The sequence below is a fragment of the Dipodomys spectabilis genome, unplaced genomic scaffold (genome assembly GCF_019054845.1).
Source record: "Dipodomys spectabilis isolate Male_0828 unplaced genomic scaffold, ASM1905484v1 ptg000098l, whole genome shotgun sequence".
NCBI classification, from domain to species: domain Eukaryota; kingdom Metazoa; phylum Chordata; class Mammalia; order Rodentia; family Heteromyidae; genus Dipodomys; species Dipodomys spectabilis.
In genome coordinates this window covers 7,069,390-7,095,646 of record NW_024870775.1, presented here as the reverse complement: position 1 = coordinate 7,095,646, position 26,257 = coordinate 7,069,390, and the positions used below count along the sequence as shown (strand labels likewise).

Genomic DNA, 26,257 nt, shown 5'->3' with positions numbered 1-26,257 from the left:
TTTTGTCAATAACAACCATCCATCTATGTCTATGCCAGGTTTTACTGAGACTATTTGGTCCTAGCAATTATCTTCCAATGGATTCTGCCTAATCAATCAGAATTCACCAGAAGCAAATTGTGAACAACAGCCTCCTCCCTCCAGGTACAGATGCCACACAAAAGCTCCAGTGTCTAGAGCAGAGGGAGATGGCTTAGACTTGCATCTCATTAGGCGCAGGTGTTTAGGTGTTTCAAATGTTTGAAGCTGAAATACACTACATAAGTCACTCTTGGTGCAGTCCATTTGCTATGCAGCTGTGATGAAGGTTTCTGGCAGCTGAACAAAGAACACTGCAAACTCTTAAGACAAATAGAGCAGACCAGGGCTATCCACACTGTGTATTTGAAACAATGCCAGTATTGATGCCAACACAATGTGAATGCAATAAAAGTGATGAGCCTCTTCATTTGTGTCAAAAGTTTCTAGCAGAGCTGGGCAACCATGGCTCATGCTATAATCCTAGCTACTTAGGAGGCTGAGATCTGAGGATCATGGTTCAAAGCCAGCCTGGTCAGAAAAGTCCCCGTGAAACTCTTATCTCCAACTAACCACTCAAAAACAAACAAACAAACGAAAAAACAAAAAAAATGGAAGCGGCTCTATGGCTCAAAATGGTAGAGCACTAGCCTTGAGCACAAAGAGGCTCAAGGACAGTACCCAGACCCTGAGGTTAAGCCCCACAGCCAACAAAAGGGAAAAAAAATGTTCTTAGCAGAGTGCCGATAGGTCATACCTGTCATCCTACCTACTCAGGAGGCTGAGATCTGAGGATTGCGGTTAAAAGCCTGCCCAGGCAGGAGTCACTGAGAGTCTCTAACCACCAGAAAATGGATGGGACGCTAACTTTGAGCACAAAAGTTCAGGGACAGGGCCAAGACACTGAATTCACGCACCAGGAACACACACATAAGTTGCATCACTGTTCCAAAAAATGAGAGGAGCTGGATAGAAATTGGAGAATTCCCCTTGCCTGCCTCTGCCTTTAGATGGTACCATGTGTCATAGATATTTGGTGAGATCTTTCATTAGAGTCAACATTGGTCCAACATTAACCCCATTGCTTGTCCTCATGGAAGAGTTCATGGAAATGTGAACTTTCAAAGAGAAAGAAGCTCATCTAATTAATTTGTCACACTGCAAGATCTTTCACTGGGGCTACATTAACCCCATTGCTTGTCCTCTTGGAAAAGCTCATGGATGCCTGTAATCCTAGCTACTCAGGAGGCTGAGATCTGAGGATCACAGTTCAAAGCCAGCCCAGGCAGGAAAGTCCGTGAAACTCATAAACCACCAGAAAACTGGAAGTGGCACTGTGGCTTAAGTGGTAGAGTGCTAGCCTTGAGCTAAAGAGCTCAGGGACAATGTCCAGGCCCAAAGTTCATGACCCACAACTGACAAAAAAAGAAAGAAAGAAAGAAAGAAAGAAAGAAAGAAAAAGTTCATGGAAATGTGAAAGCTCAGAGGAAGAGAGAGGGAGAGAGAGAGAGAGAGAGAGAGAGAGAGAGAGAGAGAAGCCCATCTATTTGCCCAACTGCAATACCAAACGATTAGGCTGGGAATCACCGAGGCCACTTTGGTTTTGATAACTGATGCCCAAGCTCCTCCTAACTACTCTGACAGAAAGAACTCAGTGTTTGCCTGAGTACTTCCAGTGGGTCCTTCCAACATACATCTCTCCATATCATTGTTCCTCTTATTTTACCACATTATTAAGATGAATTGAATATTTGTACTCAATATGTGGAATATCCACTGCCTTAAAGGTAAAACTCAAAGGAAGAGGATATAATCTTGCATCAAACACTTAGGACCATTTTTGTGCCTCCTTGTTTGATGGTGTATAATCTTTCAAAAAGAAGGAACTACTAGAAGCTGTAAGATTACAGTACTTGGCTGGCAGCCTCTTTCCTTCTTTCCCCTATCTACCTTGACTCAGTCATGCTGGAGTGAAAATTTTAGCAATGTCCACAACCCCCCAGATGTAGAAACCCAGATATGATACATGGGAGATTTTGTGCACACACAGGTGACTTGCCAAAGCAATAAACCAACTACTTTATGTCTCACTATTTGTTAAATGTGAGAATGCCAGGAATTATGTTTCCCAAGTGACTATCACCAATTCCATGACTGGAAGTGATTTCCTCAGCAGTTTTGGGTATATGACTAGCTTGAGAATCTCCACATTGTGCAAGGGTCACCTTAACTAGGTAGTCAGAGAAGCATAAAACACTCTGGAAGTGAACCAGGTACCCAGTGCTCATGCCTGTAATCCCAGCTACTCAGGATTGCTAGGCTGAGATCTGAGGATCGTCTTTTAAAACCAGCCAGGGCAGAAAAAAAATCTGTGAGACTCTTTATTTCCAATTAACTGCCAGAAAGGGTGGAAGTAGAGCTGCAGCTCAAGTGGTAGAGCTCTAACCTTGGGCAAAAACAGAAGCTAAGGGACAACACCCAGGTCCTGAGTTCAAGCCCCAGGATGGGCACCAAAAAAAAAAAAAAAAAAATGCCGTGGAAGAATGCTGCTGTGAATCTCCTAGAAAAGTTCCTATTGTGGGGCTGGGAAGGTGGCTCAGTGGTAGAGCGCTTGCCTTGCATGCTCAAGGCCCTGGGTTCGATTCCTCAGCACCACATAAGCAAAAAGAAAAAGCCGGAAGTGGCGCTGTGGCTCAAGTGGTAGAGTGCTAGCCTTGAGCTGAAGAGCTGAGGGACAGCACCCAGGCCCAGAGTTCAGGCCCCATGACCGGACCCCAAAAAAAAAGAAAAGAAAAGTTCCTCTTGTATAGTGAGAAAATGGCCACATTTTGAAAGGTAGAATTTTGAAGTCTTTATTAAAAGGTCGGCAACTGCATGTTGGACTCCTGTCTCAAAGACCAGCAGCCGGCAATTCACTGAACACTGTTGGAAAACTGAGCAATGAAGACCAGAGGGGAAAGAAAGAACAAAAATAATAGAAACAAACTTCATCTCCACTGGAGAGCTGAAGTGGGATGCCATCGTGACTGGGTTAGAGCCAGAAGACAGGAAACAGGACACAAACATAGAGACAGGTGTCCTGGTGTCCTGGTATCCTGGTGCCTGATCCTGGGTTGAGTCAGGGGACAGGGTCACAGGAAACTCAAGTCCTAGACACAAGACTGACAGGTTTAATAACCAATCAGGGGTTGGAAAGGTGGCTCAGTGATAGTGTGCTTGCCTTGCATGCATGAGGCCTTGGGTTCAATTTCTTAGTACCACATAAGCAGAAGGGGAAAAAAAGCAGGAAGTGGCACTGTGGTTCAGGCCCCAAGACTGGAAAAAAAAAAAAAAACCATCAGCCAAGTACCCACCTTTGCTTCCAGGGATTCAGGCACGTCCATCGCCTGGGACACAAAGGCTTCTCCTTCCCCCACCATACAGACAAGACGCCAGACCCTACCATCCACCATGTGGCCAAGATGGCAGACCCAATCTCCCCACTTCACTCCCATTTGGGGACATTTATTGGGTGTTCACTACAAGACTGGAAACACAGGCAATAGCTCTTCTGGTCAATCTTAATGACAGTGGGCGAGAAATGAGTGACCCCAAGGATTGCTTTTGGCAGCTTTGTTGCTCTGTGGAGCCTCCACGTTCCCTTCCTCTCTGCCCCACCTTAGTGACCTTCCTCCCCCTTTTGTACAAAGTCACATTGTTGTCACCTGCCCTCTTTTTTTTTTTTCCTTCTCCTTAATAGGTATGGAGTCTATTCAAATGGCATATTTAAGAAGCTTGGAATTCCCGGCCCCACGCCTCTACCTTTTTTAGGAACACTTCTGCACTACCGCCAGGTAAGGGGGGTTCATCTGATGGGTCTTAGGGTCACTCAACCATCAAGATTGGGATCCAAATAGAAGCAAGGTGAGAATAAACCCCTAAGGTAGATACAGGCCCTGCAGTGCCCAAGGCCCCAGGCTGGGTTAGCTGACAGGGAGGCTGACAACTCCAAACCCTCTGAACCTGGGCTGTGCTGCTCCCGGCTCTAGATGCTCAGAGGGGAGGAGACTCATTGTTCTGAAATTTTAATCAGTTGGCAGATAATATAATATCTAGCTTCAGACCCCAGTGAGTGACAACAGCCCGCAGGATCTGCTACTCTCAAACAGGCCTTAGACCCAGGACCCTCAGCTTCACTGTAACCATGGTGATGGCTCTCAGCCACTGCCACCACTGTCACCGTTGTCATGCCCAGATCCTGCGGGCCCTTGCTCCCCACAGCAGCTAGTGCTGTTACGTCTTCTGTGCCTGCAATGTCTGCGCTGCTGGGTTCTTTAATCTTTTATTTTGTTATTAAATAACTATACAAAGAGGCTACAATTCCATAAGTCAGGTGATGGGTATAATGCATGCTAAACAATGCCACCAATTCTTGTTTGTTTTGTTTTTTGTACCAGTGCTGGGATTTGAACTCAAGGCCTGAGTGCTGTCTCTGAGCTTTTTTGTTGAAGGCTGGTTGGCTCTCTACCCCTTGAGCCACAATTCCACTTCTAGCTATTGGGTGTTTAAATTGGAGAGAAGTATCTTGGACTTTCCTGCCTGGGCTGGCTTTGAACTATGATTCTCAGATCTCAGTTTCCTGAGTTGCTAGGATGACAAGTATGAGCGACTGGCACCCAACCAAGCCTTGCTCCTTCTTCTTCTTCTTTTTGTTTTTTTGTTTTGTTTTTTTTTTTGGCCGGTCGTGGTGTCTGAACTCAGGGGCTCGGCGCTGTCCGTCAGCTCTTCAGTTCAAGGCTAGCACTCTACCACTTGAGCCACACCACCACTTCCAGTTTTTTCCGCTTACGTGGTACTGAGGAATTGAACCCAAGGCCTCATGCATGCAAGGCAAGCGCTCTACCACTGAGCCACCTTCCCAGCCCCCAAACCTTGTTTCTTAAGGCTTGAGACCTCCTTAGGATTCTTCCAGAAGCCAGGATCCACAGGGGGGTCTTCATAGACTCCTATCTCCCTCCAGCCTTGACTCTCCAACCCTCTGTCAGACTGTACCCGTGCGCCTCATGGTTACTGCCTGGCCATTCAAGAGATTCAAATCACATGGGCCCCAATGACACATGGCTTGTGACTTTCAGAAAAATAAAATGGATTTACAGGGTGTTTTTTTCCCTCTCTTTCTCTCTCTCTTCCCAGGGTGTGTGGGATTTTGACGCGAAATGTTATAAGAAGTATGGGAAATTCTGGGGGTGAGTATTCAGCAAACTTCCCTTGACTTGTTAGCACACAGCTGCCTTCTGCAAGGAGGACAGGGCCAGCCCAGAGCCTTCCACCCACAGTGACACAGGGAGAGGATTTGGGCCCTCAACTCACCCGGGTCCTGAGGGTTGCCAGTGTCATGGTCAAGGGTCAGAATCAGGTGGAGGATATTGATAGATTATGACTTTTCTCAAAACATTGATGGACCAGGAATTTCTGGACTCACTAGAAAGTGTCTTTTTACTTCTCTTTTCCATTTTTCTTTTCCTTCTTGGGTCCCTTTCCCTTATATATGATTCATTAATTATGCATAATGTGTCAATTATGTATTATGTATCAGTTGTGTATCGTGTCATTTCAAATATGTATTGTTCTAGTACATATTTATAAATATGTGCAGGAATGATGTCCTTCGGTTAAAGAGTCACTTTTCATTAAATTTGAAAAATCCCTCCTAGACATTTTAGAATGATTGCATGCTTTTGGAAGAAAGGCTGGGAGACAGAAGTCCAGAGCTGGGGGAAACATGCATCTCTCTGCAAGCAGAGGTTTGATTCATTTGTCTCTTGTCTTCCACAAAGACTCTTCAGCGCAAGTTGCACAAGAATCTCTTTGTCTACCTCATCCTATTGACTTTGAAGACTTTGACTTTGACATGTTTTTTTTTGTTGTTTCTTAGTGTGTATTAATTGTGCAAAGCCAGAAGCTTCATTATGATCTTTCTATAAATGCATGAATATGCCACAATCACATTAATGCAGTCTGTCATTTGTTTAAAATTTTTATCTTTTTATTTTTTGTTTATTTTACTTTTATTGATTTATGTATTTTTGTGCCAGTGCTAGACCTTGAATTCAGGGCCTCACCCTCTCACTTGGCTTTTTTTGCTCAAAGCTAGTGCTTAACCACTTGAGCCACACCTCCAACTTCTGGCTTTTTGCTCGTTAATGGAAGATAAGTCTCAGGCACTTTCTGTGTGTGCTGGCTTTGAACCCTGATCCTCAGATCTCAGCCTCCTAAGTAGCTAGCATAACAGGCATGCGCCATCAGCACCTGATGGTGCATGAACTTTTTTTTTTTTTGTCAGTCAGGGGGTTTGAACTCTGGACTTGAGTGCTTTCCCTACACAGCACCACTTCCGATTTCCTAGTGGTTTATTGGAGATAAGAGTCTCACGGAGTTTTCTGGCTTTGAACCATTATCCTTAGATCTCAGCCTCCTGAGTAGCTAGGATTACAGGCGTGAGCTGGGCGCATGAACTTTTTAATTTGCCATTAAATTCAGTTTGCAGGTATTTATTTGAGAATTTTTGCATCTATGTTCATCAAAGTCATTGTTTGTCAGCTTCCTCTTATTTATTTATTTTTTGCCAGTCCTGGGGCTGGAACTCAGGGCTTAGGTGCTGTCCCTGAGCTTTTTGTGTTCAAGGATAGCACTCTCCCACTTGAGCACAGTGCCACTTCTGGCTTTTTCTAAGTTTAGTGGAAATAAGAATTTCACAGATTTGGGGCTGGGAAGGTGGCTCAGTGGTAGAGCGCTTGCCTTGCATGCATGAGGCCCTGGGTTCGATTCCTCAGCACTACATAAGCAAAAAGAAAAAAGCCGGAAGTGGCGCTGTGGCTCAAGTGGTAGAGCGCTAGCCTTGAGCTGAAGAGCTGAGAGACAGCGCCCAGGCCCAGAGTTCAGGCCCCTCGACCGGACCCAAAAAAAGAATTTCACAGATTTTTCTGCCAGGGTAGGCTTTGAACCATGACTCTCAGATCTCAGCCTTCTGAGTAGCTAGGATTACAGGCATAACCACAGGCACCCAGATTTGTCTCTAATGTTAGTTGATGCATTTTTTTCTCTTCTTTTGTGTTTAATTTAATTAAAGGTTTCTTTCAATCTTTTATCTTTCAGAGGAGCAACTTTATTTCATTAATGCTCTGAATTGTGACGTCGGCTCATATTTTATTAATTTCACTTTTGGTCTTTATTATTTGTTTCCTTCTCTCATTTCAAGATTGTCATCTTCTTGGTATTCAAATACACTAAGTATCTCATTGGGTTTCTGATTTGACATGTCACTGCTTTTAATGTAAGCACTGATACTTATAAGCATCTATCTTATCCCCACTTTCATTGGATCCTACAAATTCTGTTATGCTGTGTTTATTTTATGAAATTTGAGTGGCCTCAGTGATTAGGAGCTTGCTGCGTATCAGACCTTAACGTGACCTTGTTACTGTATATACTTTACATTGCATGTGGAATTTTTTTTTTTTTTTGTCGGTCATGGGGCCTGAACTCTGGGCCTGGGCACTGTCTCTCAGCTTTTCAGCTCAAGGCTAGCACCCTACCACTTAAGCCACAGCGCCACTTCTAGCTTTTTCTGCTTATGTGGTGCTGAGGAATCGAACCCAGGGCCTTGTGCATGCAAGGCAAGCGCTCTACCACTGAGCCACCTTCCGAGCCCATATATGGAATATTTTTAACATCCAAGTCTGAATTCTTAGGAATGCCTCTAGAGAATCTAGCTTATTAGGTTTAACCACCTCTGTTTTTCCTTTCCTTTTTTTTTTTTTTTGGTTGAGGTAGGGACTTGAACTCAGTGCCCCGTACTTTCATTCGTTGGCTGACACTCTACCAACTGAGCCATGCCTCCAACCCTTCTGTTTTCCCAATACAGGTTGTACGATGGTCCGCAGCCGGTGCTGGCGATTACAGATCCAGACATGATCAAAACAGTGCTGGTGAAAGAATGTTACTCTGCCTTCACAAACCGCAGAGTAGGCATCCATTTTTTTTTTAGCTACAAATACTTATTTCATTTATATATATATATATATATATATATATATATATATATATATATATATATATAGTTGGCTTAACTTTACAGTAGGTTTATAATTGTGGTTAACATACCATTGTAAATAAGTGTTTGTGTAACTGTTGGTATTTTCCTACTCATCTTATGTTGTCAGTTCTTTGCATGTATTTGTATATTCTGATTTTCCTTTTTACCAGAACAAGTAACATTTGTCACACAACTATTATTTTACTTTTTGATATACATATCTTCTTTAAGCAAGATTTCAGACCCAGTTGTTTTCAAACACAAATATATCATGGGGGAAAAGGGTCTTTTTATTTTTTGAGAATATCCCAAATGTAATCATCAATTAAATTGAAAGTTAATAAAAGACTGACCTGGTGGCTCATGCCTGTAATCTTAACTAGTCAGGAGGCTGAGATCTGAGGATCTTGGTTCAAAGCCAGCCTGGGCAGGAATGTCCATAAGACTCTTCAATTAGCCAACAGAAAACCAGAAGTAGCTTGAAACTCAAAGTGGCAGTTAACCTTGAGCAAAAAAAAGCTCAAGTAGAGGGCCCAGGCTCTGGGTTCAAGCCCCATGGCAGAAAGAAAGAAAGAAAGAAGGAAAGAAAGAAGGAAGGAAGGAAGGAAGGAAGGAAGAGGAAGGGAGGAGGGAGGGAAGAAGGAAGGAAGGAAGAAGGAAGGAAGGAAAAAAGAAAGAAAGAAGAAAGGAAGGAAGAAAAGAAAAGAAGGTATGCCTGTTTAACAAAAACTCAACAACTCCAAAGACCTTGGAAGCTTAAGTTATCTAAAAATGATTTTTGCTTTAAAGTCTTTGGGGCCACTGGGATTCATGAAAAAAGCTGTCTTCATAGCTAAGGATGATGAATGGAAAAGAATACGAACCTTGCTAACTCCAGCGTTCTCCACTGGAAAACTCAAAGAGGTAACAGACTAAGATGACTAATTGGAAATTTACAGAATGATGGGCTGGGCTGTAGCTCACTGATAGATTATTTGTCTAAGATGCAAGAGTCCCTGGTTATGATACCCAGGACTTCAGAATTGGGTAAATAAATAAAAAATATATAATTATATATAAGCTTATATATATATATATATATACATATATATATATATATATGTGGAAGCTGTGCAGAGTAGCTCACACTTGTAATCCTAATTACTCAAGAGGATCATGGTTCAAGGCCAGCCTGTTCTAAAAGGTTATAAGACCCCTTTTCAACCTGGGCCTGTCATTTCAGCTGCATGGGAGGCTGAGATTCAGAGGAAGATCACAGTTCTAAGTCAGCTGAACCAAAACCTTTTGCAAGACTCTAGCTCAACAGAAGCTGAGCATGGTGATGCACACCTCTATCTCAGCTATGACCAGAAGTGACAAAAAGGATCAAGGCGGGGGAAAAAAGGCTGAAAGTTTATTTTAGTGGTTAGAGCCACCAGCCTAGCCTGAGTTCAAAACCTACACTATAAATTTAAAAAAAAAAAAAAAACTTATAGAGGATTTAGGAGATTCCTAGAGAAAGAAATAATAGTTGCAAAAAATATATTATTTGAGTCCTAAATTCCTCAAAATGACTCTTCACTTCTAGGTACTATGACAGATAATGTATATTTCATTACTTCATTCTTGGGAAACTCCAATGCTCTCTGGGCCCGAGTCTCCCCACACACATCCAGAACTTTATTTTGTGTCTAGATGTTCCCCATCATTGAACAGTATGGAGACACGTTGGTGAAGAACCTGAGGCGAGAGGCAGAGAAAGGCAAGCCTGTCACCATGAAAGAGTGAGTGGAGTCTTAGGTATTGGGGCTCTGTGTTTGAGGATCACATGCCCTCAGTTTCCAGTGAATAGCTCAAGACTCTCCAGTTTGGGCTGGGAAGGTGGCTTAGTGGTAGAGTGCTTGCCTAGCATGCATGAAGCCCTGGGTTCAATTCCTCAGTACCACATACACAGAAAAAACCAGAAGTGGCGCTGTGGCTCAATTGGTAGAGCACTAGCCTTGAGCAAAAGAAAAGCTCAGGGACAGTGCCCAGGCCCTGAGTCCAAGCCCCAGGACTGGAAAAAAAAAGACTCTCCAGCTGTTTGCAAGGGAGTAGCATTCCCCCAGCAAATCCCTCCACTGAGCAGACTTAAAGACGAATGTGGCATTTCAACTGCAGTAGACCAAGGGGCTGTTTCCATAAGCACGCAGGGCAGCTGGGAAGAAAGTCTCACTGATCTTACCCAGGCATAAGAACCACTTTGCCTTTGTGCACACAAATGTGAGACACAAAAGGATACGGGAGAGATGGAACTGTTCATTTCCCATGTCTCTATTCTCTGCTCAGCATCTTCGGGGCCTACAGTATGGACACAATCATTGGCACATCCTTCGGTGTGAGCATTGATTCCCTCAACAACCCACACAACCCCTTTGTAAGAAAAGTCAAGATCATCTCACGATTGAACTTCTTCCATCCATTTGCTATTGCAATAAGTATGTGCTCCACTATCAATTCCTTTCTCTCTTTTCAAATTACTATCCAATGAGGATCTAAGTCGTCACCTACTTTAAAATCTAAAATATATAGTTTTTCGTACATTAAAAGATAATGTGTGTAGCTCATGCCTGTAATCCTAGCTATTTAGGAAGCTGAGATCTGATGATCATGATTTGAAGCCAGCCCAGGCAGAAAAGCCAGTGAGACTCTTATCTCCAAATTTACCACCAAAAAGCCAGAAGTGGAGGGATGGTTCAAGTAGTAGAGTGCCAGCCTTGAGGGAAAGAAAGCCAAGTGAGAGCTCAAGGCCCTGATTTTATACCCAGTACTGGCACAAAAATTTGCCAAAATTCAGAAGCTTATATCTTTTAACCTTTTCTCTCCCAGGATATACCATGATTAGGTTACTCATCCATCAGGTGATGGACAATTCCTTGAACTTCTGCTTTGACTATTGTGAAGAGAGTGTTTTATAAACACTTCTGCACATGTTCTTCTGGGTACAGCTGGATCATTAGAAAATCTATTCTTATTAAGGAAACAAGAAACTGTTTCAATAATAATTGCTGTGCCACTTACATTCTCGACCAACACACATGAGTGCCAGCTATTTTCATGATTTCCACAACTTGATGTGTTCACATCTTTTCTTATATCCATCATAGTGAACATGTCCAGGCATTTCATTGCAGTTTTGATTTGCATTGGGTGTTTTTGTTTTTTACTGTGTGTGTGTGTGTGTGCACCATTCCTGGGCCTTGATCCTGGGCCTGGATCCTTGATCCTGGGTCCTGTTCCTTTTTCTCAAGATTGGTGTTCTACCACTGGAACCGCAACTCCATTTCCAGCTTTTTTGGTGATTAATTGGAGATCGGAGTCTCACAGACTTTCCTGCCCAGGCTGGCTTCAAATTTCACACCTATTGGGAGTTTTCCAAATTTTCACTTGTTTTTGGTTTCTAGTTTCATTCCATGATACTTGAAGAATTTACATTATTTCTCTCCTGACACTTGTTCTTGAATAGCATGATTAATTACAGCAAATGAATAGGTCTTTCTTCATCCAAAGAGATTTGATCCCAACAAATAAAAGGATAAGGAGCTAAGCACCCATGATTCATGCCTATAAATCCCAGATACTCAGAAGGCTGATTACTGATGATCACAGTTCCTAGCCAGCCCAGACAGGAAACTCTGGCAAACTCTTATCTCCAGTGAAACACCAAAAAGCCAGAAATGGAGCTGTGGCTCAAGTGATAGAGCACTAGCTTTGAATGAAAAAACTAAGAGACAACACCCAGGCCCTGAGTGCACAGTACTAGCCCAGTAACAGTACAAAAACAGGATAAAGTGGGTCAGGGAATTTAGTCCTGTTCTACTCACTGCTAATGCCAAGGACACTGCCAAGCTCGCTGCCATGGCTCTCTGGGTGATTTGCCCAGGCTCAGCCAATGTCCTGAAGGCTGAGCAAAGGTCACAGAGGAAATGACTCCTGTTTGAGAGCCTGATGATTCTCCTGGTATTTTCTTTCAGAAAATGATTGTTTCCTGGCATTTTTCACTATCATCTCTGTTTTTCTTTCCCATTTAGCACTCTTCCCATTCCTTACCCCAATTTTTGAAGCATTAAATATCACCAGGTTTCCAAAAGAGGAGATTGATTTTTTTATGAAGTCCATAAACAGGATGAAAGAAAACCACCTCCATGAGAAACAAAAGGTAAACTGGTATGGCAAAAAGGATGACATTCACTTCCTGATTCTTGGTCAGACTGTGTCACATTCTCCTATTTTAAGGCACAGGATGTAGAGCAAGAGTGGTTTTGCATCATGGAGAGAGTAAATGAGTAAATAAGGTTAAGTTTGAGAATAGCCATTGAGAATGAATCAAAGAGAGGACATTGAACATTGTGTAACCCACATGATAAATTCTATGCTTTGGCATAAAAAATGCTCTGGCTAACGTTTTATCATTTCCCTTATTTCAACAAATTGTCAAGGAATTTAAAAAGATCCTGTTTGACAATTACTTCATTGTTGCTATAAATTACCCTTGATCTCAGTCTGAAAACAAATAATTTCAATCCCAAACCTCTTACCCATTATTTGACAAGATTACTCAGTGGATGGTCATCTCAGGTAACTACTTCATTGTTGCTATAAATTACCCTTGATCTTAATCTGAGAACAAATAATTACAATCCCAAAACTCTTACCCGTTATTTGACAAGATTACTCAATGGATAGTCATCTCAGGCAGCTGGTGACATTTGGAGTCCTGTCCCTCTCCCTTTAATGGGCAAGTACTCTCTACCCATCAAGGTTACCAGATGGCTAATCCAGTTTGCCACCATGTTGCCTGGAGAAATTGTGCCAGGTCTAGGAGGTAGACAGGGGCCCCAAGGTGTCAGTGAAAAATATATAAAATTCCCAAAAGCACAGAAGTATTTGAATGTGCTCAACCAAACCATTTGGTAGTATTTTCTGGAAATACTCAAGAGTATTACTGCATTTGACACCAGATGCTATTGGACAGGATTACTAAAATTTATCCCAGGAGAATGATTTGTTCCCAAATATTCAAAGATTGTTTTGTTCATTGATGTACCCTGCAACAGCAGCTAGAATTCTTAGCTTTATTCAAAAAAAAAAAAAAAAAAAGGCTACCAGGCGCTGGTGGTTCATACCTGTCATCCTAGTTACTCAGGAGTCTGAGATATGAAGGATCACAGTTCAAAGCCAGCCCAGGCAGGAAAGTACATGAAACTCTTATCTACAATTAACCACCAGAAAACCAGAAGTAGCCCTGAGTTCAAGCCCCACAAATGACTTAAATAAATAAATAATAAATGTCATATTCTCAGATGTGAGACTCAACAGTACATTGCTGATTGACTCTCTCTATAATTTCCCTTCCTGGTTCCAGAATCGAATGGATTTTCTTCAGCTAATGATTAACTCACAGAATCACAAAGATACAGCATTCCATAAAGGTAACTGAAGGTTATGTCATGATCTACAAATGGAAAATCAATGAGGGAGGAGGGTTCTGAGAATGTACAAGAGATTTTCCAGGAAAAAGCAATTTAGAAACACAGTTATTTGCAGACTACAACTGCTAACCAGAAGTACTTTTTAAATGTCACAAAGGTCAAAGTTCCAAGGGCAACTATAAACAAGCATTTCCTACCACCGAAGTCAATCAGTATGGATCACTGATATTAAAAACAAATGCCAAATCTCATTGTCATAGAAACCCACAGATGCAGAGCCTCTTCAGCAAATTTATACCTAGACATCTGGGCCAGAAGCACAGAGTCCCATGTTAATAATATTTCTTGGAAATACTGGTGGATGTGTGTCCATTAATTTAATCTACTGTAAAGTTTGGCTTTTCCTTCTTAATTAAATAGTAGCTGGAGGTGGGGGGGACACATCTCAGAAACAGTGTAAAAATCCTGTTCCTTCTCATACTTTCAGTTTTCTTTGTAATCCATAAAAAATTATGGATTTTTTTTAATTGTTAATTAATATGTTAGCGATTTTTGACAGAAATCATTATTACTGAGATGACTGTTAAAAGACTTTCTTGTTCCACTAATTATTCATATATTTATGTTTGGCACTAGACTGCATGGCAGATTATTCCATGCTTCTTTATTGCAGTGGAGTGTTACATTATTTTATTTTTTGTACTATGCCTTTTTTGTAAAATTTTGATCATCTCAGGAAGTCCATCACCTCTCTTCCTGTTTCCTCCATTCCCACTTTCTCTTCCTCTATTCTCCCTTCTCCTTATTTTTGTTATTAAAGTGGACTATCTGGGTGCCCAGGCTCATGTCTGTAATCCTAGCTACTCAGGAGTTTGAGATCTGAGGATTTTGGTTCAAAGCCAGCTTTAGCAAAAATGTCCTTTAAACTCTTATCTCCAACTAACCACCAAAAACACAGAAGTAGGGCTGTAGCTCAAGTGGTCGAGTGCCATCCTTGAGCACAAAAGCTTAGGATCAAAGTTCAGGCCCGGGTTCAAACTCCAGGCTTGGCAGAAAATAATTAATAATAATAATAGTAGCCGGGCGCTGGTGGCTCACGCCTGTAATCCTAGCTACTCAGGAGGCTGAGATCTGAGGATCGCGGTTCAAAGCCAGCCCGGGCAGGAGAGACCGTGAGACTCCTATCTCCAATAAACCACCAGAAAACCGGAAGTGGTGCTGTAGCTCAAGTGGTAGAGCGCTCGCCTTGAGCTGAAGAGCTGAGGGACAGTGCCCAGGCCCAGAGTTCAAGCCCCACAACCGACAAAAAAAAAAATAATAATAAATAATAATTTTGCTTTTTTCTTGTTTTATTAGATAAATAGCAGAATGACAAGCAGTCCTAGTCTGAATTGCATACCACTGAATTTGAAAAATTGTGTTTGTGTTTGTTATGTTCTACATTGACCTGCATTTCCTGAGATCTCTTTCCTCTCACCTTAGCTCTGTCTGATTCGGAACTCATAGCCCAGTCCATTACTTTTATTATGGCTGGCTATGAGACCACTAGCAATGCTCTTTCCTTTGTTATGTATGCATTGGCCATTCACCCAGATGTCCAAAAGAAGCTACAGGAAGAGATTGATCGAGCTTTGCCCAATAAGGTAAGTAGATGGCACCAGAAGAGGAAGGAAGAGGTGAAGCCTTAACATGAATGCCTTTTCATTTTGCAAATAGAATGTGTTGCTTCCTTTATCAGGACTATGTAGAAAGAATTTTTAAAAAAGAGATCAAGCTGGGCACTGGTGGCTCAAGCCTGTAATCCTAGCTACACAGGAGGCTGAGATCTGAGGATCAAGGTTCAAAACCAGCCTGGGCAGGAAAAACTGTGAAACTCTTATCTCCAATAAACCACCAGAAAACCAGAAGTGGCGCTGTGGCTCAAGTGGTAGAGTGCTAGCCTTGAGCTGAAAAGCTGAGGGACAGCACTCAGGCCCAAAGTTCAAGCCCGATGACTGACAAAAAAAAAAGATCAACCAAAAAAGAAGCATAGGTAATGGATGCTAACTCAAAGAAATATAAAATCTTTAGGGATGTGCTAGTGGTGGCTCACACCCATAATCCTAGGTACTTGGGAGGCTGGTTCAAAGCCAAACTGAGAAGGAAAGTCTGTGAGACTCTTATCTCCAATTAACCACCAAAAAGCCAAAGTGGAGACATGGTTTAAGTGGTAAGGTGCCAACCTGAGCAAAAAGTAAAAAGCTTACCTAAAGCAAGAGATCCTGATTTCAAGTCCCAGTATTGGAAGGAAAGAAAGGAAATAACAGAAAGGAGGAGGGGGAAGAAAGGAAGGAAGGAAGGAAGGAAGGAAGGAAGGAAGGAAGGAAGGAAGGAAGGAAGGAAGGAAGGAAGGAAGGAAGGAAGGAAGGAAGGAAACGAGGAAGGAAGGAAGGGAGGGAGGGAGGGAGGGAGGGAGGGAGGGAAGGGAAGGGAAGGGAAGGGAAGGGAAGGGAAGGGAAGGGAAGGGAAGGGAAGGGAAAGGAAGGGAAGGGAAGGGAAGGGAAGGGAAAGGAAGGGAAAGGAAGGGAAGGGAAGGAAAGGAAAGGAAAGGAAAGGAGGGAGGAAGGAGGAAGAAAAGACCGTTATAATATAGTGCTGATTCATCCATTAACTATTTACACAATAAGACACAGCCACAAACCATCCATAGCATGGTAATTGGCATTTTTCACTTGAGATGGCTGGACAGTTTTCTCTGCTGGCATTGCTATACATTCACTGGTGTCAGCTGACTCATCTCTGCCCACCCATCTTCACTGTGCAGTCATGTGACTAGAGGTGAAGAAGTCACATGTGACCCCTGGAGTCTGGAGCCCAAGGTCAACTTTTAACTTCTGCATTCTGAAAATCTTCCATGTCCCACCAAGGGATAAGCAAACACTAACCACACTGGCCTTCCATTACTGCCTCAGCTTGATGTGTGGAGCGTGAAGACCTCTGTCCTCTTGGGCTAGGCTGGCTGCTGTAGCTTGGGGGGAACAAAGGTGTCTTATACTTGAAAAAAGGACAGCAATTACACACACACACACACACACACACACATCTTGAGAATAATGTTTCTAGTCTATTGATCATGCCCATTCACCCAAGAAAGAAATTTCAGAACATGTTAGATTGTATTAAATACCTCCCACATTCATAATCTACTCCTCACACATCTCAGTGGACCCTTAAGCAGGTCAAAGCACATTATTGTTATTAAAACTCCTTTATAGATACATTTACAAAGGCATTTTTACCAATATGAGTTATGAGGTTCTTTTTTTCCAAGACAGAGACTCAAACTCCATTTATTATGGTTTCACTCATTGGGCAGGCACCCTACCACCTGAATCACACCTCAGACCCCAAGTTATATTTGTTTGAACTTCCTAACAAAGCAGTGTACTGCACAGATTGACTTGAAGCTGTTCATAAACCTTAGTTTAGGAGACATCCCTTCCTTCTTGTTTTACTTTCAACCTTACTTCTTTTCATTAGTTAGATATTAACTGTCCAAAAGAGATTTCACTGTATCTTTTCCATACATATATATAATGTATTTTGAGCCTATTCAAAACCTCTACTGTTGCTTATAATATATATAATATATTATTACATATATTATATATTATTATATATATGAGATATATAATAATATATGTAATTATTCTTTCTTCCCAGGCACCTGTTACCTATGATACGCTTGTAGAGATGGAGTACCTGGACATGATAGTGAATGAAACATTCAGATTATTTCCAGTTAGTAGTAGACTTGAGAGAGTGTGTAAGAAGGATATTCAAGTCAATGAGATATTCATTCCCAAGGGAATGGTGGTGACAATTCCAGCCTATGCTCTTCATCGTGACCCAAAGTACTGGGCAGAACCTGAAGAGTTCCGTCCAGAAAGGTACAGCAACCATGGGAAAGGATTCTACTCTTCCAACAAGACACCTCACACAGATTCCCATGATCCTTAGTATAAAGGAGAGAGATGTGATTCTGCAGTTTTCTTGTCACTTTCAGATACTCCTTCCTTCCAAGTGCTCTTTTGGAAGCTGGGCGCCAGTGGCTCACGCCTGTAATCCTAGCTATTCAGGAGTCTGAGATCTGAGAATCACAGTTCAAAGCCACCCCAGGCAGAAAAGTCCATGAGCTCTGATCTCCAATAAACCACTAGAAAACCAGAAGTGGCACTGTGGCTCAAGCAGTAGAGCACTAGCCTTGAGTGGAAGAGCACAGGGACAACATCAAAGCCCAGAATTCAAGCCCCATGACCAACAAAAAAAAAAAGTGTTCATTTGGAAATGTTATAAGCCATATACTAGGGAAGAAAAGATTGCTATCATAGACTGGCAGCTTAAAATAAGTATATTATTATGTTGTGTATCCTTATGGACATTTTTCTATGCAAAAACAAGTAGGTTATTATTAACAGGTTCTGGTTCTGGTGGCTCATGTCTATAATACTGAGTATCATGAATACAGAGGAGAAGGAAATTGTTGAAGAAGTAATAGGAGGATGAGAAAAAGGATGAGAATGAATAAGAGAAAGAAAAAAAAAGCAGGGTATCAGTGGCCTATGCCTTTAATCCTAGCTACTCAGGAGGCTGAGATCTGAGGATCACAGTTCAAAGCCAGCTGGGACAGAAAAGTTCATGAGGCTTTTATCTCCAGTTAACCACCAGAAAACCAGAAGTAGGTATGGCTCAAACTCATAAACCACTAGCCTTGAGCAAAAGAGCTCAGAGACAGCACCCAGGCCCTGAGTTCAAGCCCCATGGCAAATAAACAACAACCAAAAAAAAAAGGTAGACTAGGGCTGGGAAGTTGGCTCAGTGGTAGCGCGCTTGCCTTGCATGCATGAGACCCTGCGTTCGATTCCTCTGTACCACATAAGCAAAAAGAAAAAAAAGCCAGAAGTGGCGCTGTGGCTCAAGTGGTAGAGCGCTGGTCTTGAGCTGAAGAGCTGAGGGACAGCGCCCAAGCCCAGAGTTCAGGCCCCAAGACCGGACCCAAAAAAAAAAATAAGGTAGACTAAAAAGGAAAGAAAAAAGGGAAGGAAAACATAAATATAAGCATTTTCTCCCATTTTCTTAAATGAAAAATGGCCAACAAACAATGAGAGGGGGCTGGAACCTTCAGTCTTTCTTCAGTCGGTTTCATTTCTGTGAGAACATATCCTGCATCCATTTTAGATTTTATAGTTACAGTCATTCTTTTTCTGAAATTCAACAGCTTATGTACGGGGGTTACAGTTCACCATGTCTATGTAAGTGTTGATTGCTTCTTGTTCAAGATTCACTTCATCCATCATTCTCCCCCATCCCCTTTGACCCCTCCCCCGACTCATTTCTATTCCCCACTTCCTTTATCAAACATGGACATTGAGAATTTCTGCTGTATTTGTGTCCTATTCCCATTTTCATTCATTCATCTCTTCTCTCACTCCCTTCTACCTGATGATCTCATTTCAGCTTCCTAGTATGCATTTTGCACAACTATCTGTTAATAGTTCAAAAGATTTACTCCATGGAGTTTCACTCCTGTATGTACTCGACCATATAGAGAAACATATGTGTCTATGTGGTTATATGGGAGCTTGTATTTTAGGTCTAAGAGCCACATAGGAGAAGAAACAGGTTCCCTGTGTCTTTCTGGGCCTGGCTTACTTTGTTCACTAGAATATTTCTTAGGGGCATCCATTTCCCTGCAAATGACATAATTCCATTCTTCTTGATGGCTGCATAAAATTCTATTTACATACATAGAGATTATATACATATATACATTATGTAGATATCATTTGTCGTGGAACATCTGGTTTATTTCAATAACTTGGAAAAATAACTCCGTTCAGGTACAAGAGGCATTTAGAATACAAAACAGACCAAATCAAGATAAACCTCTCCATGACATATTATAACTCAAAACAAAGAAATAATTGTTTATGTTTTTAAAACAGCATTCATCTTATCTGGTCTCAACAAGACCCAGAGCTCTTGTAAGTGAAAAGCTCAAGGAAGGATTTTTTGCTTACAATTCTCATGATTACATAATCATAGCAGAGTTTCAATAATTAGCCCACCATGGAAGTGGCGCTGTAGCTCAAGTGGTAGAGCGCTCGCCTTGAGCTGAAGAGCTGAGGGACAGCGCCCAGGCCCAGAGTTCAAGCCCCACGACCGACAAAAAATAATAATAATAATAATTAGCCCACCAAAAAAAATTTCTCTCTAAGACTTTTTTTTTGGTGCTGATTCTGGGCCTGGGTACTGTCCCTGAGCTGTTTTGCTTACAGCTGAGAGTTCTATCCCTTGATCCCCAGCTGTACTTCCAGCTTTTTTTGTGGTTACCTAGAAATAAGAGTCTCATGGGCTTTCCTGCCCTGAATGGCTTTGAACCAGAATCCTCAGATCTCAGACCTCCTGAGTAGTTAGGATTACAGGTGTGAGCCACTGGTATCTGGCTTCTATATGACTTTTTGAGGGGTTCAAATAAGAACCTTGGACATATACCCCTTTGGATTTCTGTTTTACTAACTTGTTTTCACCTACCAGGTTCAGCAAGAAAAACAAGGATAGCATTGATTCTTGCATATACTTGCCCTTTGGAGGTGGACCTAGAAACTGCATTGGAGGACGATTTGCTCTCATGACCATGAAACTTGCTATTGTTAGAGTACTGCAGAACTGCTCCTTAAAAGCCTGTGAAGAAACACAGGTAAAACAGTCAACTTTCAACCTGAAAGATGCTCTTTGCACAGAATTGTTCTGGCTCTATTTACCAAAATACTGTACTCATTCATACCTTAATAATTTTGTATTGGTCAATGTATCCATTTGGAGCCAGTTGTAAACTTAAAAACATTCTTCATTTCTAGAGTTTCTACATTTGTGACCTTAGATAGACAAGACAATAGTGATTATACAGTACAGAGTCCAATAAAGACTCGCACAACAAGATTAAGTGAAGTCTCACAGAGCTTGCCCACATCTTGGAGTTGCCTTTCATGCCAACTGGGGAGTGATTTGTGCAAAAAAATCTTGAAGGGCAACAATTACTTCATCATTATATTTAGTGATTTAACACCACAATAATGAATGCTCTCTTATAATGGTATTTCTCAACCGCTGACAATCTAATGGATCAATATGAGAAGTCATGATGGCTGGGCTTTCCCAGAAAAATCTAAAATAATTCACAAGAATGTGACTTTAAAATATCCCCTCTGGCTATCTTGTGTGACCATGTTAAGAAGCATTGCTGTAAAGTATTTCTGACAATTTTTTTTAAAGGCAGGCTGGGAAGAAAATCTGTGAGACTCTTGATCTCCAATAAACTACCCCCCAAAACCCAGAAGTAGGGCTAGTTTTATGACAGCATCCAGGCCTTAAGTTCAAGTCCCAGGACCAGCACACATACACACAAAAATTAAACCAAAAAAAAAAAGCTGAATGGTCTTTCAAAAGTAATGCCCAGTAACCTGCCTTTTTTTTTTTTTTGCCAGTCTGGCATTTGAACTCAGGGCCTGGGCACTGTCCCTGATCTTCTTTTTGCTCAAGGATAGCACTCTACCACTTGAACCACAGCACCACTTCTGGCTTTTTCTGTTTATATGGTACTGAGGAATCGAACCCAGGGTTTCATGCATGCTAAGCAAGCCTTTTACCACTAAGCCACATCCACAGCCCCCTTTTCTTTTCTATTTTATTTTTTGGGGGGGTCAGTCATAGGGCCTGAACTCTGGGACTGGGCACTGTCCCTCAGCTCTTCAGCTCAAAGTTAGCACTCTACCACTTTGAGCCACAGCTTTTTCTATTTATGTGGAGCTGAGGATTCAAACCCAGGGCCTCATGCGTGCAAGGCACTGAGCCACTGAGCCACCTTCTCAGCCCTTTTTATTTTATTTTTAACATTGAGCCCTTTTTACATAAAATTCACATTTCAAAACCTGTAAACCAACCTGATTTTATCTCAGACTATTGTAGAATGGGTGTTTTATAAACATTTTGTTCAAGAAATAGATGGAAGAATGCTTTTACTATCTAATCTTGGTATCCTTTATGGAATACATTGAGAGGACCCGCATTGTATTATTCTGGAAGTCGTTTTTATATGTTTTATAAGGCATGAGCATCTCTAATATATCTTTTCTACTTTGCTCCTATTGGTGGTGATGTTTCACCAACGTATTTCTCCATATGCTTTTGTTTGACTATTACAGGTCCCCTTGAAGTTACACAAGCAATCACTTCTTAAACCACAAAAACCCATTGTTTTAAGTGTTATACCAAGAGATGGGACTACAAGTGAAGCCTGAAGGATTTTTCTCACTATTCTTTAAGAAGTCTGTGTCCCAGAATGCAGAAACTCAATTCACTCTGTGAGGAGATGGGCTAAATCAACTACATATGATGAATGCTGAATGATGGGTTCCTCATGCTCCTGTCAAGCGTCATGTAACAGAATGTCATATAAAAGAATGAATGAATGAGCCAGTATAACATAGACTATTCCTCTTTTTTTTTTCTTTTTTCTTTTTTGAAACTGTGGGGTCTGAACTCTGGGCCTGGGCGCTGTCTCTGAGCTCTTCAGCTCAAGGCTAGCACTCTACCCCTTGAGCCATAGCACCACTTCTGGCTTTTTCTGCTTATGTGGTGCTGAGGAATCAAACCCAGGGCCTCATGCATGCAAGGCAAGCACTCTACCACTGAGCCACCTTCCCAGCCCCAGACTGTTCCTCTTTTTTATTCTGGTGTATCTCCATCCACCCCAACTTGGCACCCCTAACACCTCCTCTGATGGAAGAATAAGCATTTCCCAACATTTTTTTTACCAGTCCTGGGACTTGAACTCAAGGCCTAGTCACTATCCCTGGGCTTTTTTTGCTCAAGGCTAGCACTCTACTACTTGGAGCCACAGCACCACTTCCAGTTTAAGGGTGGTTAATTGAACATTAAGAGTCTCACAGACTTTCCTGACCCAGCTGGCTTTGAACTATGAACCTCAGATTTCAGCCTTCTAAGAGTAGCTGGGATTACAAGCCACCAGCACCCAGATAACAGTTTTAACCTTTAATTGGGACAAAAGCTTCTTTGGTAATCATATGAACGAACATGAACCAACCACTTTGGTATGCAGTGGTCCAGGGCCTCCAGGAATATACTATGGAAGCTGGGGGTGGGGTGTAGTTTATGAGAGATAAGAGTCTCACAGACTTTCCTGCCTAGACTGGCTTTGAACCAAAGTCCTCAGATCTCAAACTCCGGAGGTGATTGATCCTAAAAGAATCAGCTCTAGACTAATCAGCAAGAAGCTTGAGGCTGGATATGGCCCTTGGATAACTCAGTGGTCTCTATAGTGTCATAGGGACATCTCTTGTCTTTGTTGCCATGTTATCTGATCACTTAAAATACAATATAAAAGCTAGGCCCCAGTGGCTCATGCCTGTCATCCTACCTATTCAGGAGACTGAGATCTGAGGGTCACAGTTCTGCCCTAGCAGGAAAGTCCATGACACTCTTATCTCCAATTAACCACCAAAAATCTGGAAGTGAAGTTATGGCTCAATCGGTAGAGTGCTAGCCTTGAATGAAAAAGCTTAGACACAGGGCCCAGGCCCTGAGTTCAAGCCCTAGTACTGTCTTTCTCCCTTTCTGTCTCTGTCTCTGTCTCTCTCTCACACACACACACACACACATTTTATATATATATATATATATATATATATATATATATATATATATATATATACACACACACACACACACACATATATATTTATATGAAGATAAAACACAGAGTATAAGGGAAATAATCAATGGGATTTAGCACTCTGAGACATTCTACACTCACTGCCTTGATCTAGCTCCAGAACATACTTACTAATCTAAAAATAAATTCCAGCAAACACTAAGCAAGGAAGTGCACTGTGGCTCAAATGGTAGAGCGCTAGCCTTGAGCTGAAGAACTGAGGGACAGTGCCAGGCCCAGAGTTCAAGCCCCACAACTGACAAAAAATAAAAATAAAAACAAAAACACTAAGCAAATATTTCTTCCAATATCTCATTGTCTACATTTGGCCAAGATAAAGAGTAAAGATTTCTTCCAATACAAAATCCTTTTTTTTTTTTTTACTCTTTCTCTTATAAACCAAAAATACTTGTGTAGCAATCACAGGACCAAAACCAATACGAATCTTACGTCTTACCCACAGAGAAAAGAGACATCTCAAAGCCAGGTGCTGTTGGCTCATACCTGTAATCCTAACTACTCAGGAGGCTAAGATCTGAGGATCACAGTTCAAAGCCAGCCCAGGCAGGAACATCCCCATGAGATTCCTCTCTCCAATGGACTCCCAAAAAACCAGAAGTGGTCCTATGGCTCAAAGTGATAGAGTGATAGCAGTGAGTGAAAAAGCTTAGCCCCACAACTGAGAGAGAGAGAGAGAGAAAGAGAGGGGGGAGGGAGGGAGGGAGGGAGGGGGGGAGGGAGAGATCTCAAAGAGGCTGAAAACAGGTATATCTCTCCAAAATCAATAACTACTTCCAAAAGAACCAAAAGAGAAACACACCGATATTTATAATATTTGTGTAAGCATATAGTAATAGCAATAAAGGTTGTTGTATACCTCTACTAGGAGATGAGCTTGACTTTGAAAATTACCTCTTATAAAAGTCTTTCTTTGTTTTTTCCTTTGCCCAACATTATATAATCTAATTTCTTGTTAATTTTGTAAATGATTAAAATACTTGAGTCTGCTATCCTAAGATTAATAGAGGGAAATAAAATTGATCCAGGCTGGAGATGTGGCTTAGTGCTTGCCTAGCATGCATGAAGTCCTGATTTCCATTCCTCAGTACAACATCAACAGAAAAAGCTGGAAGTGGCACTATGGTTCAAGTGGTAGAGTGCTAGCCTTGAGCAAAAGGAGTTCAGGGCCAGTGCCCAGATCCTGAGTTCAAGCCCTAGGACTGGAAAAAGAAAAAAAAAATAGTCCACAAACCTCCTAATCAGTAACCTCTTTTTGATCAAAATCTGAAGGTCCTCAAATAACATCAAAATGTGGGCCACAGACATGCTAATCTTTTTCTTGGATTAAAAAAAAAAAGTCTACTTTTCACAGAAACCACGTGTTTATAAAGAGGATTACAAGACTGGCCCATTACATGAAGGTTATTTGTCATTATAGGAATGTTCTTTTTTTAATACTTTTGTACCAGTACCAGGGCTTGAACACAGGGCCTCACACATTCACTCAGCTTTCTTGCTCCCAACTGGCAATCTACCACTGGAGCTATGTCTTCAATCCAATATTTGACTGATTAATTAGAGATGGAGCCTCAACTTTTCTGCCCAGACTGGCTTTGAGCCTCAGTTGTCTAGATCTAAGCCTTCTTAGAAGGTAGGATTACAGGCATGAGCTATTAGCACCTGGCTAGAAATGTTCTAAAATGAAAGAAAACATCTCTTGAATGACAATGATGTCTATGGAATAGCTGGACATATGACTCAACATGCAACTTTCCTGCTCACTGCTCTCCTCACCTTCTCATAAAAACATCTACCACAAATTCCTCAAAATGGTTATTAGTACGATGGTCTGGCCATTCTCCCAGCACAAACTCACCTCTTGAGTATTGGCTTTTGTAACAACCGGTCAGACTTGGATTCAATAATAATGATGATGGTAATAATAATAATGTCACCTTTCTGTACCCCTTCAAAAGCCAATAATAATCAGTATGCTAGCTGCATATGAGTAAAATTCATATTACTGTTTATCCAAATTCTTGGGGCCCATAACCTGAGTTTGGCTTCATGAATGTATAAACTTGACATGCGTGGGCAAAATGTCCAGCCAAGCTATAGGGATACAAAACAAGACAAACAGCAAAGCAATCATCCTCGGTGGAATGGGAAAGCTCAACAACTGATGGTTAATCCCAAAGCAAATAGACATAGCAACCAAAAATGCAAACCGTTTCCACTTGCTCATCTGAATTTGGAAATGGGGAGAAAGCTGGAATGTTTACAGAGTTGATAACAACTTTCAGCCAGATTTTCATCAATGTGACCAAATACCTAAGAGAAAAAAAATGATTTAAAGGAGGGGAAAAAATTGCCCTCCCCTACAGGAGGAAAAATTTTGATTGGGGCTCATGGTTTCAAAATTTTCAGCCCATATTCCTTGGGCCTGCTGTTTCTGGTGCCAATAGTGAGACAGAACATTTCTGTCAGTAAAGTAGGGTGGAGAAAACCATCTCACCTCATGGCAGCCAGGAAGGAGGGGGAGAGAAAGAGAGAGAGAGAGAGAGAAATGCTTTTACTAGCACACTTTCTCCTTTTCCCCCTTTTTTTCTATCTCTGCCTTTGCCACATACAATTCAGGGCAGCCTTTCCCTCCCTCTACACACACCTTCCTATAAACATCCTCACAACTGTACCCAGAGGCATACTTTATTAATCCCCTAGGCACTTCTCAACAGCATCAAAAAAACAATCAAAAATAATCATCACTCAGTCTCAACAATATTCTTCCTCCACAGATGCCCCCCTGAGGCTGTATGAGTTTATTAACTAGTAAGGGAGAGAGAAATATAGAAATGTACTGTACCTTTCACTTCAACATTCAGAACAGTAGAACCCAGGAAATCTCATGGAGAAACCAAGCTTCTATACTGACTAGATGAAACC

The 26,257-nt window shown here is 41.6% G+C and overlaps 1 protein-coding gene across 4 annotated transcripts in view; it reads left to right on the top strand.

The window, feature by feature from the left end:
- The window catches only part of LOC122113684 (cytochrome P450 3A9-like), a 123,625-nt gene extending 101,744 nt beyond the window's left edge, over nt 1-21,881 (top strand). For 2 of the 4 annotated variants that reach the window (XM_042686751.1, XM_042686749.1), the window contains exons 2-13: nt 3,758-3,851; nt 5,191-5,243; nt 7,922-8,021; nt 8,882-8,995; nt 9,767-9,855; nt 10,400-10,548; nt 12,142-12,269; nt 13,476-13,542; nt 15,025-15,185; nt 17,245-17,471; nt 20,119-20,281; nt 21,786-21,881. In XM_042686751.1, the coding sequence (XP_042542685.1) occupies nt 3,758-3,851; nt 5,191-5,243; nt 7,922-8,021; nt 8,882-8,995; nt 9,767-9,855; nt 10,400-10,548; nt 12,142-12,269; nt 13,476-13,542; nt 15,025-15,185; nt 17,245-17,471; nt 20,119-20,281; nt 21,786-21,881 (1,441 nt within the window). Of the gene's footprint in view, nt 1-3,757; nt 3,861-5,190; nt 5,244-7,921; nt 8,022-8,881; nt 8,996-9,766; nt 9,856-10,399; nt 10,549-12,141; nt 12,270-13,475; nt 13,543-15,024; nt 15,186-17,244; nt 17,472-20,118; nt 20,282-21,785 lie in introns of all 4 variants that reach the window. The other 2 variants (XM_042686747.1, XM_042686750.1) reach the window with 2 other exon arrangements.
- The last annotated feature ends 4,376 nt before the right edge of the window (nt 21,882-26,257 follow it).